Source organism: Sinocyclocheilus rhinocerous, unplaced genomic scaffold, assembly GCF_001515625.1.
Source record: "Sinocyclocheilus rhinocerous isolate Xijiao unplaced genomic scaffold, SAMN03320098_v1.1 scaffold4326, whole genome shotgun sequence".
Classification (NCBI taxonomy): Eukaryota; Metazoa; Chordata; class Actinopteri; order Cypriniformes; family Cyprinidae; genus Sinocyclocheilus; species Sinocyclocheilus rhinocerous.
This window is the reverse complement of record NW_015623495.1, coordinates 10,561-28,276: the sequence shown is the minus strand read 5'-3', so window position 1 is coordinate 28,276 and position 17,716 is coordinate 10,561. Positions and strand designations below refer to the sequence as shown.

Below are 17,716 nucleotides of genomic sequence, written 5' to 3'. Positions count from 1 at the left end.
ACCCACTGTAAAGAGGCACTTTGGGCAATTGTAATAAAAAATATACAAATAATTTCACTGTGCCTAGATTACAATAGCAACATTTTATTTTGTATTGTACTATGTTATAGGAAATAACAAATTTTTTGCACATTTATCTTCCAAACAAATTATATCATGTTATATACACCAAAAGAGATACAGCATATTGTTTGAGTTGCATATAACATAGCTTGTGATCAAGCATGTTCAAGTATATAAAGTGTCTATGAGAGTATTTGACAAAATAATTAAAAAAATTCCAGCATCATCTGCACAATGAAGACCATGAGTTCTGGCACAGGAGGATTTGTTTAGGCAACTGTACATTAATATGATTATAAAAATGAAAAGCAGAAGATCCTCACGTCTTGTAGAATCCCATTTGATTCTGCTGGGGACTGAGACAGATAAAAAAAATATATATATGATTTTAAGGATGATTTATCTTCATATAATCATATATTCAGTAACTACAAAATGTATTTGGACACTATTGTATGTAAATGGGATTACATTTCATTAGTAAGCAAAATGTGATATTTGCAAAATATTTAATTTTTTTAAACCAACTTATTTCAAGTCAGTTAAACAGCTATCCTATCAGAGTAACCACAATGAACATGTCATACAGCAACTGAAAATTGTCCAAATATTGAACAGTATATCTATTTATCATTTAAAACTGCTTTTTGTCAAATGTTTTATTCCTGAAACAAGTGTATTTGTGCCATATTTAAAAAATAAATGTCAGTTCAAGTGTCAATGGTATCCATACATTTTAAGTGTGGCTTAAGTGTCTAAATAAATCTTAGGGCAACTGTATGTGTTATTTTGAAAGCAGCATCTTTAACAACCAGCAAACTCACTTTTTGCAGCAGCAGAATTTGGTTTTGCGTCGTCTGTACATCATCACCTGTTAAGAAGAATGAAAGAAAATGTATAAGGCATTTGATTTTCACCTTTAAAACACTTTATAAATGATGGCCTAGTGTGCTGAACTGGATAAAACTGCACTGAGTATCATAGTGAACATTAACCTGTCTGTGTCTGCGAATGCATTTGATGATGATCACAAGGAGCAAGATGAAGACCACGACTCCACTGCTGATGGCAACACAAAGCCAGATGTCCACTGGAGCTTTCTCTGTGAAACATTTTATTGACAGCAGAAGTTTTACTCACTTGTTATTGCACATGTATCACTCTCTCCCTCTGTCTTTTACTTCTCTTACCAATCTTTAATGATAGCACAGCAGATGTCAGCTTCTTCCCCTCTTTCCAGAGTTCACACGTCCATTTTCCACTGTGCTCCACTTTCACTTCAGGTATGGACAAAGTAGATGGATGAGGGTTGAGACCGGAAAAAACGGAGCAAGACGAGCAATTCCATTTCACCCCGAGGCCGGAGGTATTGTGATGTCCTAATGTGCATGTCAGATTCACACTTTGGCCTTCATATACTCGAGAACCTCCAGAAGAGGAAACTAATAGAAGGAGAAATTTAGAGAGTTTAGATTAAATAAGGCAAGAGATGTTTGCATTGTAAGTGCAGTAAGAAAAGTCTCAAAAACATAAACACTCTCTGTTTCAAGCCACAGTTAATGCACAGTAATCCTTTATTCCACTGTTGGGGAATCAACTTCAAGCTACAAGTTACTCATAATTTAAAAGAACACTTAAAGTTTTACTTTGAATAACATTTAATAAATCTCTGAGGTGACAACAGTTGTATTAATTGACTAATAAAATCTCTTTTTTTATTTTATATATGATTATATGACCAGACTAATACTAGTGGTATTTTATCTTCGCAAGACTGTTACTGGACTTTTTTTTTTTTTTTACTAGTTTTTCTAGTGCACTTGATGGAGACCAAATTTCAAAGAAGGACTCGATTTGTCATGACAACGGCGTTAAATTTAAACAGATTACAAGTACAACACTTTAATGCATGTAGGATCTAAAAATATTGTCCTATCATTCAATAAAATATTTGATTATAAAGAGAAAAAACAAGCAAAAATGTCAACCACTTGAATATGTTTTTATGCTACCCGGTCTCATGGCAAATACGTACCTGGGGGCACAATTTTGCAAGACGCGAAATACGTACTTGTAGCTGTTATGTATCTTTGTAAGTCATTGTAAGCCCTCTTTTGAGGCACGCGCAAGCGCACGATGATTGTTAGCACGATGATTGTTAGCATCGCACATATCCAGCTTCATATCAATGGGTTTTCAAAGACGATAGGTTTGTTCGGTGGCTTACGGAGTACGGAGACGTACTTGAGAAGTGAGGTGGTCCGGTTCGAATCCCGTGTAACTACGATTCAACAAAACAGTTCAAATCTGCATATAAGGAAGTTAAAATGGCACGGTTGCATCAAAAAATGTGTTTTTATATCAGTTTTGCATTTGTTAACACTATCGGGTAGGTTTAGGGTTGGGTTTGGTGTAGGGCATATTTCCAACACGATAGAGCATTAACTTTTAGCGTCAGTCCCCGGATATTTGAATTCTGAATCGCCGCAATACGTACCTGAAGAAACGTAATAAAAACACAGCAATACGTAGGCCTAACGTTACCTATATCAACGTAATAAAAACGTGCCAGGGTTGACGTATTGAACCCGTGTTTTAGCGCCACTCAGTGGACATTTCTCTTTGAAACTGCGGCGAAACGTGCAGTAAGGTACGTAAAAACGGTGTTGCAGAAATGTACGCAGAGGTACGTATTTTTATGAGAATGGGTTGTTTTTATCTGTTAATTTACATGATACAGTTTGCATCACATGGTTATTTATATAAGTAAATATTCATGACTGCAATGACAAGAAAGTCCGTTTGGTGAATATCGCTTGTTTGGGAAGCAAAAGCACAGCATGAGTAACAAAGTAACAAACAGCAATGTTTCATTTTGTAGGGTACTTGTTGGAAAACGTAGCTCATTATTGTGAAAACTACATTATTATAGTTCTGTCACACTACTGACTGAAAGTAAACAAGTTAGTAGTTAGTTCATTAGTTACTAGACCCCTAAGATTTGTCATTTCACTTACCCTTCAGAACCTCCACCTGGACTTTTCTGCTGAGGGTCTTGGTGCTAAATATCAGATCACATGTGTAAACCCCCCTTATGTTCTCTGATACAGGCAGATTAATCGACAGATCCTGGTCTTTCAACTCTCTTCCCTTGTCCTTGACAGTACCGTCTGAGTGCTGCGTGTCGTTCCATCTGACCACCGGATCAAAACTAAGGCTGAGGAGAGATTGTGTTAACTTCGGATCGCTGAGAGGAGTGAAGCTCCAGTTACCACCCCTGAGACCAGTTTCTTTCAAGATGGACCAGGGAATGTTAGAAGACAAAGAACAAGGAATGTTGACTTTAGAGGACGAGGTATAAATGGTATCTGGAGAACGGGAGAGGTCTGGAGGAAAAGGGATAAAAATAAAGGAAACGTTGTTGTTGTTGTTGTGCAAAGAAAATAATAATAAAAAGCAAAAATGTTCTATATGGCTTCTTTCTTTCTTTCTTTCAAAATTATTTTGAATTATTTAATGAAGTAGTCTATATAAATTGCAGCAATTATATTTGCATATTATATACTTATATTTAGGGTTATCCTTACAAGAAAAAGAAAAAGAAAAAATGAGATTTAAAAAGGTTTTATCAGTGCTCTCTCATTCATTCGTTCTTCCCCTTATAGATCCTGACTGTAATCATTGTGTATGTTTTTTTGTGTATTGTAGACCTACAGTATATTCTTTATTGCTTTGTAAGCAACTCTAAGAATGAGCAAACTCAAGTAAATGGATAGATACATTGGGAAAGAGAGAGTGAAAGAGTTTAATAACACAATAATCTCACCTATTACAGAAACAGTTGTTGTTGCTTCGGTTTTCCTCGTACCATACTCCAACTTGCATGTCCAAACACCACTATGACATCTAGATACACCTTTGACTTCAATTTTCTCGCCGTAAAGATTCCTTAGATTACAATCTGAGTTTTCAGGTGGAATCCATCTTACTTCGGGTTTAACTGGACTAGAGTCCATTTTACATTCCAGAGACAGAGAGTCGCCAGCCATCACAGCAGGCACTTTGGGTATAGTGACTGAAAAAGAGGAAAAAAATGTTGAAAGGTGGAATACGACAACATTACAGGAATCTTATCATGTACTGTGAAAGTTATAGCCTACACCACAAATGATCAATAATGTCAAAGAGTGTGTGTGCGTAACTGGATTAACTGATTTAATTCTGTTCATACTGCCAAATATGCAGTGCAGAATTTACGTTAATATAATTGTAGTGGACATATTACACAATTAATTCATTGTCTGATGTGAGTAACATGGAGATAGATGATTGTAGTTTAAATGAATAGATTAATTTGTCATGCTTTTTTTGTTTGTTTGTTTTTGCAGTTCAGCCGAATGACAAAGGGGGGAAGTTTACTTCTGTGTTCACATCCTGAATCGAGTTCAACAGTAGGTGTAGTGTCATTTCCTCATATTTGAAAAACGAACTGATAGAAATACTCATTTTAATTCTCACCTTAATTTTGTGGAAATTAAAGGCACAATATGCAAGATTTTTTTAATTAAAATATACAAAAACTACTAGAACAGTGTTATATATTTTGCTGACTTGTGTACTTACATTATCCCAAATGTTTTGAAGAATGTTTAAATCCAGAGAAATAAGCTATTTTAACTAGTGACACGGGCCGTGTCCATAGTGTCATTGTGGGTGAACGTGATTTGACCAAGTACAACATGTCGGCCTCGTTTCACTTCGACGGCTTTCAGCCTCACCCTGCTTCATTCTACTACGTTAATAAATCATTAGCTCATCCATGAACATGATTTCTGCCCGAGTACCATCGGATTGCATCGGCTGTGGGGATGAAGACCACAACTCCCATGACTCCCTGTTTTCCCATGATCCCGTGACAACTCCACACAGTCACAGCATCATCAAACTACGCCTTTGTTTCTTTGTTTGTTTTGAATAGGCGCCCTCTAGCGGCGAAAACTTACATATTGTGCCTTTAAATTATAGCACTTAACAGGATAGTTCACCTTAAAAGTAAAAATCTGTTATTTATTCAAACTAGTCTGACTTTCTTCTGCTGAACACAAAAGATATTTTGAAATATATATATATACGGCTATCCAATCCGTGACATTAGTTAAAATCATACTCATTCTGACAAAATGAATGTGACATGTTTTTGTTTTTAATTTAATTTTGTAACCAGTTTTGCTTATCTAAACTTTATACCAAGTGATTCTGCGGTAAATACCGAATATTAGAGAGAAGGCTTGAATGTAAGCAGACAGACTATTTGTGACCCTGGACCACAAAACTGCGTCTTAAGTCGCTTGGGTGTATTTTCAGCAAAATAAAACAACATTTGTATGGATATTTTTTTTTTTTTTTTTTTTTTTTTTTTGCCAATACGATATGGTCCAATGCTGTTTCTGGACCCCAGTGACTTTCACTGTATGGACAAAAACAGTTCAAAACATTCTTCAAAATATATTCTTTTGTGCTCCACAGAAGAAAGAGCGACATGAGGGTGACATATTTTTGGGTGATCTGTCCCTTTAAGTAATGATGTGACTAAAAAATTATCTACTTGTAGTTTCTCGCACACACACACACACACACACACACAATCTCTGTACACACTGTCTCTCTTACCATGGTACAGTTTGTAGGTCTTTTCAAACTTTTTTAATAATACATATTGTTCACAGCGCCAAATTTCAAAATCTGATTCCTGTACTGGTGAGATTTTAAGAGAGAAATCTGGCAACAGATCGGCGTGTGTCTTCGTTTCTTTACCTACAAAAGACCAACATACATGTGCAGTTATATTAAACATGATAGCCTGATTATTACTGTAGAGTGAAAATGCATAAACTCAAAATCATGCATCTCACCCCTTTGGATTCCACCCTGAGGATTCCTGCTGATAGTTATGAATTCGTCGTTCCCGCGGTACCAGTTCACATAAGCATTTCCTGCTTCTATGTTCTCTCTAGGTAGGGTAACAGTCCCTCCTATCTGTGCGTAAATTACTTCTGGGTTTTGTAATGATAGAAGAACATATTGGACAGAAAAGAATTCTTATTCAGGCTGCATTTTACACTTTTCAGCATATAACAACTATTAAGATTGCCACTGACCTTGTGCTTTAAGAAATCCAACAAACAGTGATATTAGTATCCAGCACAACATCATTCTGTCCTCAGAGCAGAACCAGAAAGGATGGAGGGGATCTGTGAACCATAGCCATAGAAAATTTGTCACCAAGAGCATAAAAATACAGAGGAAGGAAGGGGCTTGTGGTGGGCTCAGATTTTTTTTGATTGAGAGAAACCGTAAGAGTGCCGGATAGTGAGGGGGAGACGGAAACTTTGTGGTGGGCTACGGGTTACAGACATAAAGGTAGACGAGTGCCAGTGTAGAAACATGAAAGAACAACAGCTAGAAAGACGGTGAGAAAAAGACAGCTAGAGGTGTGTCTGTGGTGGGCTGAGATTGTACAGGGAGTAGATTCTTATCCCTCTCGTTTTCACCTCTTCACCTCCTCCTCCTCCATATCACCCCCTCTCTTCCTCCCTTGTTCCACGAAAGGCGGATCTCTCCACGCTTACACACAGAAAAAAGAACACCACATGGCACTGCTGGTGGTGTCACTGAGCTTGGAGTGCGGTGTGTGATATGCCTATTATATCTGATCTTGCTTTTTTTCTCTTTTTGTGCATGTGATTCACACAAATCTTTCTTTTTACTCCTTTTGAAGAGATTGACACTTCACACTAGAAAAATGCAGACACCTAATTTATTTGTTACGCTCTGTAAACCCTTTTGATTCCTAAACTAGTAACACCAAGGTCTTGGGTTTGATTACCAAGAAATGCATGAAATGTAAAAATATACTTAAATGCAACGAAAGTCGCTTAGGATAAATTGTCTGACAAATGAATAAATGTAAATGATGCTCAAACTTAAATGCACATTTAAGAAAATCCTTAGAAATAATCATATACAGGCAAATATATTGTTCCATTTCCAACTTTAATATTTAGTGATTTTAGTCTTAAAATTATTTTGTATAATTTTTTTTACTTTTGCCTGTTCACCACTGAGAACCACCAAAAAAAAAAAGTGTCTCAAGATTTGTAGAATGAATCATTGAATTTCTATATAAAATAAAACAAGATCTAGCTATGCTGTGCTACACGCATATTATTGATAAATAACATAGCTCTTTCTTGTGACAAATGTGTTTTTTTTATAGTAGGCTAAGTATGTTTAGTAAATACAACTTCTGCAGCATAATTTGCAGCAATATAGTACGCAAAAGTATGCTTCGTAGAACAGTTTGTGACTTTCTGTTCAGGCTAGTAAAATTTTTATTAAAAGTTCTAAAAATCCAACAACATAAAATCCACAATAATGCGTAATTAGCCATAGGGAGTATACATTTTCATGCAGAGTGTGGTACTAAATATTCACGTTGGCCTCGTGGTACAGGCTATTTATGCGTCTATGATTTGGCTGAATTTAAAATGGTGAATTTCAGTATGAAAAAGTGCCATTTTCAAAAACAGATTTGCAGACACGTTATCAACGGCTAAATAGAATCAGTATCACCCAATGACCAGTGGTTGCATCCCGTGAATGTAAGCCGCTAAATCAATAAAAATAAATGTAAAACCATTAGTTGAGACATACAATTATAATAATTTCAACCATTTGTATGTAAGATCTAAATATTTTTATTGCTCTGATTCAGAATTAATTCAGAATTGCCTTGATTTTGCTGCCATCTATTACACAAATATCTAAATTGTAACCTTGTGAGTTTTAAGTCTCCAGTGGAGCACAGAAATGTGTTAGAAATGAGAGAAAAGTTTGTGAAGAATGAGAAACAGAAACAGAGGAAGGAGATGCACACAAAGAAACGCAACGATAGATGTAGAGATAAAGACAGCCAGAGACTGCACCTGAACAAGTAACCCAGAAAGACAGATGATCAGGGCTGTGGTCAGGATGCAGGTTAAACAGCAAACAGACGCACAGACATGGAGGAGAAGGGAGGGGAACATTAGTAAAACCAAGAACTTCAATTTCTAAATGCCTGCAAAACTTTTAGAAAAAACAAACTAATGGACTTGATAGATTAAGCATGTTCATTTTCATTCATGTCTGGTTTTTTTTGTTTTTTTTTATGAATCTTAGAGATTAAGAGAAATTATTCTGATGAAATTCCAAGCTATTTTAAAGTTTAGTTAAAACTAAACACAGTGGAAATAGAAACATTCATGTTCTAATGTCCCGTATGTGATTAATTGTTCATGTTATAACAGAGCTGAAGACAATCCTTCTGATCATTTTCACAGCTACCCTCAGCATCGCTTGCACTGAATATACTTTGTTTTACATCCCGTACATTTGATGTCTAATGTTATATATTGTGTATTGGAAGGTATTCAAGTTTCTGTTTGAAACTTTAACATGAAACAAGTTTTCAGCAATGTACAATATATTCTGTATGCTACAATATCCCTATTCTGATCTTGTGAAGACATAAAAACAGATTAAATGAAATCCTCCATAATAAAAAGTAATTAAAGTTGCCATGTGTAGATAAATATACTCACCTTATGAGCAAAATTCTTTATCGTTCCTCTTCAAAGTTGTGCAGCGGATGTGTTCACTTACAGGCCAAAATATTTATATTTAAATTCTGTTGACGCCTCCCCTCAGTCTGATTGGCCTGAGAGGTAAAAGAAGACGTCCGGTTATTGACATGAGGCTGTTGAATTAAGTAGATTTCTAAAAAATAAAAATAAAATTGGCTATACATATTTCCACTGAATATCTTGAGTTGTCAAACGAGTTGTCACTTGTAAATGTTTATTATAATTATTTTTTCTAACCACATTATTTCTCCCTCCAAAACATTATTGTTAGACCAATATAAAAATTCATAATAAATGTATAATAACAGAGAATTTTACAGTCAGATCCATGTGGGAAAAGTTTCAATGACAATCATTAAATAAAATTAATGAATAAAACTGGAATGTTTTCCTATAATCAATTTTAAAAATTAGACATCGCTGTGTTACGCTCAAAAAAAGTTTTTTTCTGAGTAGGTTTTTCTGGGCTGTAGTACGTAACGGATGTATTTGATTATCATGTAAAGAACAACGTGTTCTCTGAAACATTGTTTATTTTACTTTATTTTGAACTGCTAGTTTTTGTGTAATTTTTTGTTAAGCTTGTCCGGGGGTTTATTTTTTTCTTTTTCTTTTTTTTTCATTGTTTGTTTGCCACATTATTGTATAACTGACTTTATCTTGTCTATATACTTTTTTAAAATATCAGTGTCCTAGTAACCATGAGCATTGCTACGAAGCTATTGATCATTTTTAATAATCTAATCTACTCCATTTAAAAACACTTTTTTATTTAGAATAAACTTCTTAATCAGTGCTGACCCTCCGAGTCCAACAGAATAAACTCTAAAACATTTCTTTTTATTCCTGTTTTTTTTTTTTGAGTTATTCTATTGTCCTTACAATTATGCATTTTTAAAATCTATTATTTGTTTAAAGAGATCCAAAGAGATGCTTCATTCTATTATCAACCTTCATCTGAATCCCCGAGTGCGTATATGTCTTGAGCAAATATGGGTGGAATGTTACAACATATAACGCCTGCACTATGAACAGATAATTCATTGCAATTTGTATAAGAACGTGAATCTTTGTAACCTTTACAAACGACCTCAGTGTGCTAAATCAGCATATAACCCCACATCAGACTTTAAAACGGATGACTGTATGTCCACAGATAAATTTGATTTAACAGAGAATTTCAATAAAATTCAAAGATGTCCAGTACTGTAAATTGCAAGAAAGATTTTCTCAATCTGTTATTTTTCCGAGCATTTAAAAAATGCCTGAAAAACAGAAAAGAGGAACAGTATTTGAAAAAGATATGAAAGTGCAAATGCGACTCGTGATCTTGTTGAGTGTAAATTCTTTGAATCCAATTATTATCATTTAATGCATACTTATGTAATATGCAATTATGAGGCAAATGCTGATTTAAATGCATTTCCAAATATAGATCTGCAAACTGAAGATTGCTGTTTCTGATATTATTAAAATGCAGTAAATTATCACAACTCAACTTCCTCTAAAAATGGACAAATCCAATAGGTTAACTTGCCTGTTTTTTTTAAACCTGAAAGAAGGTTTCTCTGTAATGTATCACTTCTGCTATAAGATGAACTGATTTTAACCAATGCGGTTCCATAGAGGAAAACAAATGAAACAAATACTGAAATGAAAGCTTATGGAATACAATGGTCAACCAAGTGGTTTTTAGTAAAAGAGAACTATGTTTTTTTGTTTTTGTTTTCTGAAGGCATTGGAGAAAAATTCTTATGGTTGTTCTGTTTTAGTTTCGAGTCAAGTCAGCATCTTTCTGCACAGTACTTCTCTTTAGTGCTGCTCACTGTTTACATTTATTATTTGCCACTCAACAAATCAAATGCCTCTTAAGTGTACATTTATTGACTTATAAGTCTTATTCTGGTTGTTGTGTTAAATTTGCGTTACAGAGGATTTAGGAGCCCATAAGCAATGCACAAGTCTTAATACACACTTATCTAAACAAGCTGCACTCTTAAAAATGAAGATACTTCAGTCATTCTTTGCAGCATATTGTGTTCGGCAAAGAACGCCATTCTTAACAAGAACCAACCATTTTATTTATTTATTTTGTGGGGGGGCTAAATTCTTTGGAAATGCAGAAACTCATCATCTCACATTATGAGTTCTTCAGGTCTAAGCACCAGCTCATTGATTTTGCCTGGTTTTGTTAAGACCCCAAAAAAGTTCTTTGTGGATTCTCCAATGCCATCAGTATGTAAAACTGTAACAGATTTAAGGTTGAATAAAGCATCCTGCTGTAGAAGAATAACTACATTAAAGAAAAACGCGAGAGAGCGACAGGTACTCTAGAGCATATTTCAGAGCTGTAGGACAGGAGTGGTTTGCTAAGGGGAACCACATGAAGGTTGAAACAAACACGTTGCCTGCCTCACATCTGTGTCTGAGGTTTCACCCCTCTGCCATTCTCTCTCTTCCTGCCGTGCTCTGTTCGTCTTCTTCAAAAAATACCTTTAGCTTCACACAGTTCTTTATATCACCATTAACATCTATCTGTCTATCTATCTAAGTATTTATCCTTTTTCTCTCAGAGCTGAAAGGAAAGACCCATTTTAGAGGGATCCCTCATTACTCACATAGACTGAAAAGGTGTTGAGACACCAACATAATCATTACTGAAAGAGAGAAAGAAAGCAAGCAGGAAAAGTGGGCGATTTATTTCAATATGTCACCAACCATTTTATTTATTTATTTTGTGGGGGGGCTAAATTCTTTGGAAATGCAGAAACTCATCATCTCACATTATGAGTTCTTCAGGTCTAAGCACCAGCTCATTGATTTTGCCTGGTTTTGTTAAGACCCCAAAAAAGTTCTTTGTGGATTCTCCAATGCCATCAGTATGTAAAACTGTAACAGATTTAAGGTTGAATAAAGCATCCTGCTGTAGAAGAATAACTACATTAAAGAAAAACGCGAGAGAGCGACAGGTACTCTAGAGCATATTTCAGAGCTGTAGGACAGGAGTGGTTTGCTAAGGGGAACCACATGAAGGTTGAAACAAACACGTTGCCTGCCTCACATCTGTGTCTGAGGTTTCACCCCTCTGCCATTCTCTCTCTTCCTGCCGTGCTCTGTTCGTCTTCTTCAAAAAATACCTTTAGCTTCACACAGTTCTTTATATCACCATTAACATCTATCTGTCTATCTATCTAAGTATTTATCCTTTTTCTCTCAGAGCTGAAAGGAAAGACCCATTTTAGAGGGATCCCTCATTACTCACATAGACTGAAAAGGTGTTGAGACACCAACATAATCATTACTGAAAGAGAGAAAGAAAGCAAGCAGGAAAAGTGGGCGATTTATTTCAATATGTCCCATACAGGTTTTCGTTACGTGTTTCCCCTTCAGCAAGTCATTTCTGTGTGTACTCGTCTGAAGAACCGAGGACTGATATTGTTTTCGTCTCCCACACATAACTTGTGTCAAGGTATTTTTGGGGAGAATAATCTGCAGTTTTCTTCTTTGCTCTCATTTTATCTACAGTCTTCGTCTGGTCTGCTAAAATTGCGAGAACTGTACGCATATATTGTGAGAGGTTCGCTATGGTTACGTGACCCAGAGGGGATCCCTCTAACAGATCAGAATCCTCAGAAACGTTCAATGATTCACACACACACATCTGCTTAGACTGTGGGCCGTAGGAAATGTTGAAGAGGTCTGAGGCGTGCAGAACGCTGAAGAGGGCTAAGATGGACGCCATTGCTTTTGGTTTTCTAGAGTAAGAGTTTCACATGGTGAACTAAGTGTTTTGGAAAAGTGAGTGGAAATTACATAGGAAGACAAATTGCATTTGTCTCTTTCATTCTTGAGTTTTCAGTTACAAACCTCCTCCATTTAATGAAGTCCTGTAGGTTTGAAATGCAAGCACGGCTAAATGTCAGTGGAAAGAGATGTTAAGAGAAAGAGAGATTACTGACATTTAGTCTGATGCTTACGAAAATGTGTATTTTTAGCTTAATGTACAGAAGATTAGATCATATTTTAGACGGCAAATTTCGAAACCTCATGGTACAGATGGTGATTCTGTTCCATTGCGTAATTATGTTCACGTCATTGTATTTCTGGCACGTTGTGTTTTTTCTGCTGAAATCTGCCCTTATTTATTGATGTATTGTCACAGAAATGCTTATAAAAAGGGTCATACTCATTTTCAGGAATCTGTCATCTGCAGTGAAGTGTAATTTCCTATATTTATGTGATCTCATTTTCACGTGGAGTTTGTTCCTCTGAATGAATTTTAGTTTAGTTTTTTTGCAATTCACATTTGGATATGATGATGGTTGTTTATATTTTGAGTTGAACAAATCACTAGACATCCTGAGTGTGACAAACTGAGAGGAGTTTAAAAATATTACTTAATATAACTTTCAAAAGAATATATAATTTTCGAAAACGTACTAACTAGGACTTGTTGAATGCCTCATCCATTGACAGCAGTCATGCATAAAGCCACATTTGCTGATTTCTTTCTAATGAATGGCCTTTTCTGTTCCATAATAAAACTAAGGGTCAGGTAGGAAAACCCTCTCACCAAATGTGTGGTATGTGTGTGGGACAAAGCTGAAGTGAGAGGATGAGAAATAGAGAAAAATGTCTGTATGACACACTTTGTGAAAGAGGGAATCCTGCTCTCATTATGAAAATCACTCCCTCCTTCATAACAGCAGCACACAAACACTAAAATCAATCACAGATGCACTCTATTTTCAGACTTGTTAAAGTCACCATTTCACAATCATTGTCAAGTACTGCAGCAATAAAAATAAAGGGGGTCCCTTTTTTTTAATTTTTGGCCCATTGTGATGTAACACTGAATCACCCGAAAACCACCTGTTTTCTTGACTATTAAAACACATTTACAATATGTTTTATTTCAATTCCACATTCAGCGATGCAGAATCTGTGAAACACGTGTTCTGTGCTTGACAATGCACTACATTTTGCTCTTAATTTTCTCACTTGGTTTGCTGTTTATATCTTATTCTCTTGACTTAATGATTTCAAGACTATTACTGGCTTATTTTTCATTATTTACAGTCAGGGGAGGAGGTTTTTTGCCAGAATGAATTCTCAGAAGATCAAGAGATCATGTTGTTGTCCCGTGCCTTTATTTAAGAGTACATAAAATATTGTCAATCAATCATGACTTTCATTATATTGATAACACAAAATAATTACATTTTCAGCTACTGAAACAACGTAATGAGAAGGTATTAATTCAAAGTTCTGTACATTTTAATGAAATAAATACTCTAAACATGTTACACTCTTGTGGAGTTAACGGCTTGTTCCACATAGTTTGTCCAACTGATTCACATGGATTCCTTCAATTTTCAGTATAAACATCTAATGACTGGAACGTTAATGCAGTAGTGCCTCTATATTAAAGATTATTATACGTGTATGTCATATTGCATATGTACGTCATTCAAACGCATGAGGTAAATGCATGTATGCACAAAATTTAACTTTGTGTATGTATATATGTATGTATGTATTTGGCTAATGGCTTATTGCATTCAAAGTTTTTTTTAACTGATAAACAACATACTGTACTTTCTGTTTCTGTGCTATACGGATAATCTTAAACGTAATGTATTATATTGAGCACAATATTATGTTATTGGCCAGATAGGCAGAAAAGCATGATAACAAAAGATCTCGACAACGGCCAAGCAAATCCTTGCCTGAGAAACTGAAGCTGTGTATGTCTCGTGCATAATACATTAAATTACCCATTGTAAGGCATTTGATATACGCAAGTTGTGTGCAAACAGCTGATATTACATTTTATGATTGTGCTCATTTAATCATTTTGGCCAATTTTTTTTTCATTATCTCAGTTTGTATCTAGAAGCATTTTGTGTCTGTGCTACAAATGTTTCTATCACTGAACAAGAGCCGTTCCGCAACTACAGGCCGCTGCATTAGACAGCAAACGGCCAGAGACCAAATCCACTCTTTTAATCTGTTGTTTTACACTGTCATCATTAATACTGCTGTATCTACAATAACTAAAAACATAAGATGAGGTAACACTTTATTTTAAGGTAATGTTATTAACCTTGTTACATGTATAGTAATAAAAGTAAATGATGCATAATTACACGCAACTAACCCTAAACCAAACCCCAACCCTAACCCTATATAGTAAGTATAGTTAATTAGTATTATTCAATACTTGCTTGTGTAATTACATTGTAACAGTGTCACCTTAAAATAAAGTGGTGATTATTAAAAATATATGTCAGTGATTTCACTGTGCAGCGTTAACTGAGGTCAAAAGTGCTCTTGATGGGTTGAATTTTGGGAAGATGTTTTTGATGATTTGCATGTAAATTGATTTTTTCATGCCATGACAGAACGAGACAAAAATGTAATAAAGCTTCTACAGTTTAGTTGTCTCCACTACATGTTCAAAACACAGTTGTTTTGTTTCTTAAGGTCAGTAGACTTCTGTAAAGTTAGTCATGCTGGAATGATAATGATATTTTCAGAATAAAATTAGCATGTCATAGAAAGCATAGAAGATAACCATACCCAGACATTTGCGAGTCCAATAGTATATCCTGACAAATAGAATGCCTATGTGACATCTTCGACATGCTTGCAGATTTTCACAAGTTTTATTCACATGAGGGATGCAATGTGTTACAAAGATGAACCCCTGAAAAAAATTTTTTTTATGAATGTGGTTGCGAGGGATAGCAGACCTACATCTCTTCCATGTTTTATTTGTTATGAAATGAGAACAAAACCAGATCTTCAACAGAAGACGGTAATGTCTGACGAAGACGCACAGTTGTTTTTTTAAAATCGGGCATCCGTTTTTATTTTTCATAAAGCAGCCTCAGAATGTATTTGGACACCTAAGCCACACATAAACATATGAAAATCATTGCATTAGATAACAAAATATCACATTTAATTGGCATTGTTGTTTTTTCAATAGGACAATTTTCAAGCAAACTATTTGATGAGTTATATTAAATAATAATACAATAGATTTACTGTTCAAATGAAGACTAGAAGTATTTAGATACTTTTGGGTTGTCAGATGAGTTAATGTGATGAGCTACACCTGTGGATTCATCTGTTAAGACACCTGTGTAACCTTAAGGTGAAATTCATACAGCCACTAAACAACATCTTAAAGCCAGTTTTTAGTGTATGCATTTGACATCCAAATCAACTTGTATTGCATTCGGTTGCATTTGATCAGGTTCTCCTAGGAATCAAACCTATGACCTTGCCGTTACTAACACAATGTCATGCATAAATCAGAAGAGATAGTTAAAGAGCAAAGTTCTAGCAGCATTTTGTTCGCACTTGCTTTGATATTTTTAATATTGTATTTGATATTATATCTAATGCAATGACATGAGTTTTTAAGTCTGACTTTTGAGGGCACTGGATAGAAAAAAAATGGATAAACTGCAATTAATGTGGATTGATTTTCATTAGTAAAACTTGGTGGAGGATGAGGATGTTGTCTGTTAAAATAAATTCATCGCTGTTAAGTGAAAAAGCTGTCCTCAGTTTTTGTTAGTCTATCAAACTAATAATAAGGAAAGATCGACATTCCGGATCCTGCAAATTTTTGAACCAATATATTCATATGCGATATATACCAGTGACTTAAACATGAAAATACTTTTTTCAGTATAAATGTAAAAATTGTCTAATTTTGTGAATTATGTTTTATGTAGGTTTAGAAAATTTGCTACTTGTTTACGTTACTTAAATGTACACATTTTTTACTTTTATATCTATCTCAGTGACCTAATATGAATTCAATTAAATGCCATAAATACAAAAAGGCAAATAGAAAAGGTATCCAATTTGACTGATTCACTGTAACTGTGTGAACATTTAACATATCACAAAACTGTTGAAACTTCAAAAACATTCAGCTTATAGCACCAAACTACAAAACACTAAAATTGAACAATACTTAGCAATATTTTTGACTTAATCTTCATCCAGTTTACAAGAGTCTACCTTGTCAACAACAAATAATTTAGAAAATTCAATTAACGGTCATACTGAGGCCTTGGCCTACAGAACAGATAGACTTAAACACGATAATAAAACACCTGATATTTGTTAATATTCTATTCTGCATTATGAAGGCTAAAACTTTCAAATGTTTCATGGCTACAGTAATAAGAGTAATAAGATGTAATCTACAAACACTCATTACCAAACACAAAAGCATTACTCAAAGCATATAATTTTGCGATAAAATATCTGAAAAACAACCTCAAATATTTGTATGTAAATAACAGTACACCTGAAAATTCTCTTCGAATGGTTATTCATGCTATGATTATTGAACATTTGATCATTCAATAACATGATTACTACAAACAGCACACCAGAAACGTAAGATCGGCATCCGAAACGTTTGAGCAAAACTTCACGCTACAATTAAAACAGTATATGGGACCATATGATTGTAATGATCAAAACAAGCTGCTTGTGAATATCATTAACTAACAAACTCATCTCCACCACTGTCATTTTATTTGGAATATTTTATAGTTCATCATTCGTGTCAGACATTTAGCTGAAGACAAAATACTTTTGGCTTTTTATATGAGAAAACACATGGCAGACATGCAGACTGGCCAATAACCAAAAGCAGCATGGTTTGTGTTTGTCATAGTAACAGAACAATACTTACAGTTGTGATGAGATGCGTGTGTGTTCTGTTCAGGGTCTCAGAGCTACACTGACATTTTCTTCCAAACACACTCTTGTCATACACACAGGACAGGAAACTGCAACGTGATTTGCGCAGCTCTACGCTCATGTGTCTGTGGTAACATGCCTTTGGTTTTACTTCAGTACTACTCTTCAGCACGATTTACCCCATTTCAGTGTCACACATCATTTATCTCACCAACGGCCCTCCGTCTGCATCA

General features: G+C 35.0%; 1 protein-coding gene across 1 annotated transcript; it reads right to left on the bottom strand.

Annotated features, from left to right (window-relative positions):
• Positions 1-78: 78 nt before the first annotated feature.
• LOC107755530 (uncharacterized) lies at positions 79-17,500 on the bottom strand. The gene is made up of 11 exons (XM_016572407.1): positions 17,476-17,500; positions 8,706-8,821; positions 6,222-6,314; positions 5,976-6,116; positions 5,734-5,877; positions 3,890-4,138; positions 3,081-3,449; positions 1,254-1,505; positions 1,059-1,165; positions 888-934; positions 79-419 (listed from the first exon to the last, which is right to left on the bottom strand). Exons 3-11 carry the CDS (start codon positions 6,274-6,276, stop codon positions 383-385), a joined length of 1,401 nt encoding a protein of 466 aa, XP_016427893.1. The 5' UTR covers positions 6,277-6,314; positions 8,706-8,821; positions 17,476-17,500; the 3' UTR covers positions 79-382.
• Between the last annotated feature and the right edge of the window lie 216 nt (positions 17,501-17,716).

What these genes read in the sequence shown, in the direction of transcription:
- LOC107755530 (XM_016572407.1), bottom strand. Translation starts at nt 6,276, where the DNA reads ATGATGTTGTGCTGGATACTAATATCACTGTTTGTTGGATTTCTTAAA. An exon ending in TGGATTTCTTAAAGCACAAG is followed by an intron (nt 6,117 to 6,221) that starts GTCAGTGGCAAT and finishes TACAAAACCCAG; the next exon opens with AAGTAATTTACGCACAGATA. An exon ending in GACCTACAAACTGTACCATG is followed by an intron (nt 4,139 to 5,733) that starts GTAAGAGAGACA and finishes CCTCTTTTTCAG; the next exon opens with TCACTATACCCAAAGTGCCT.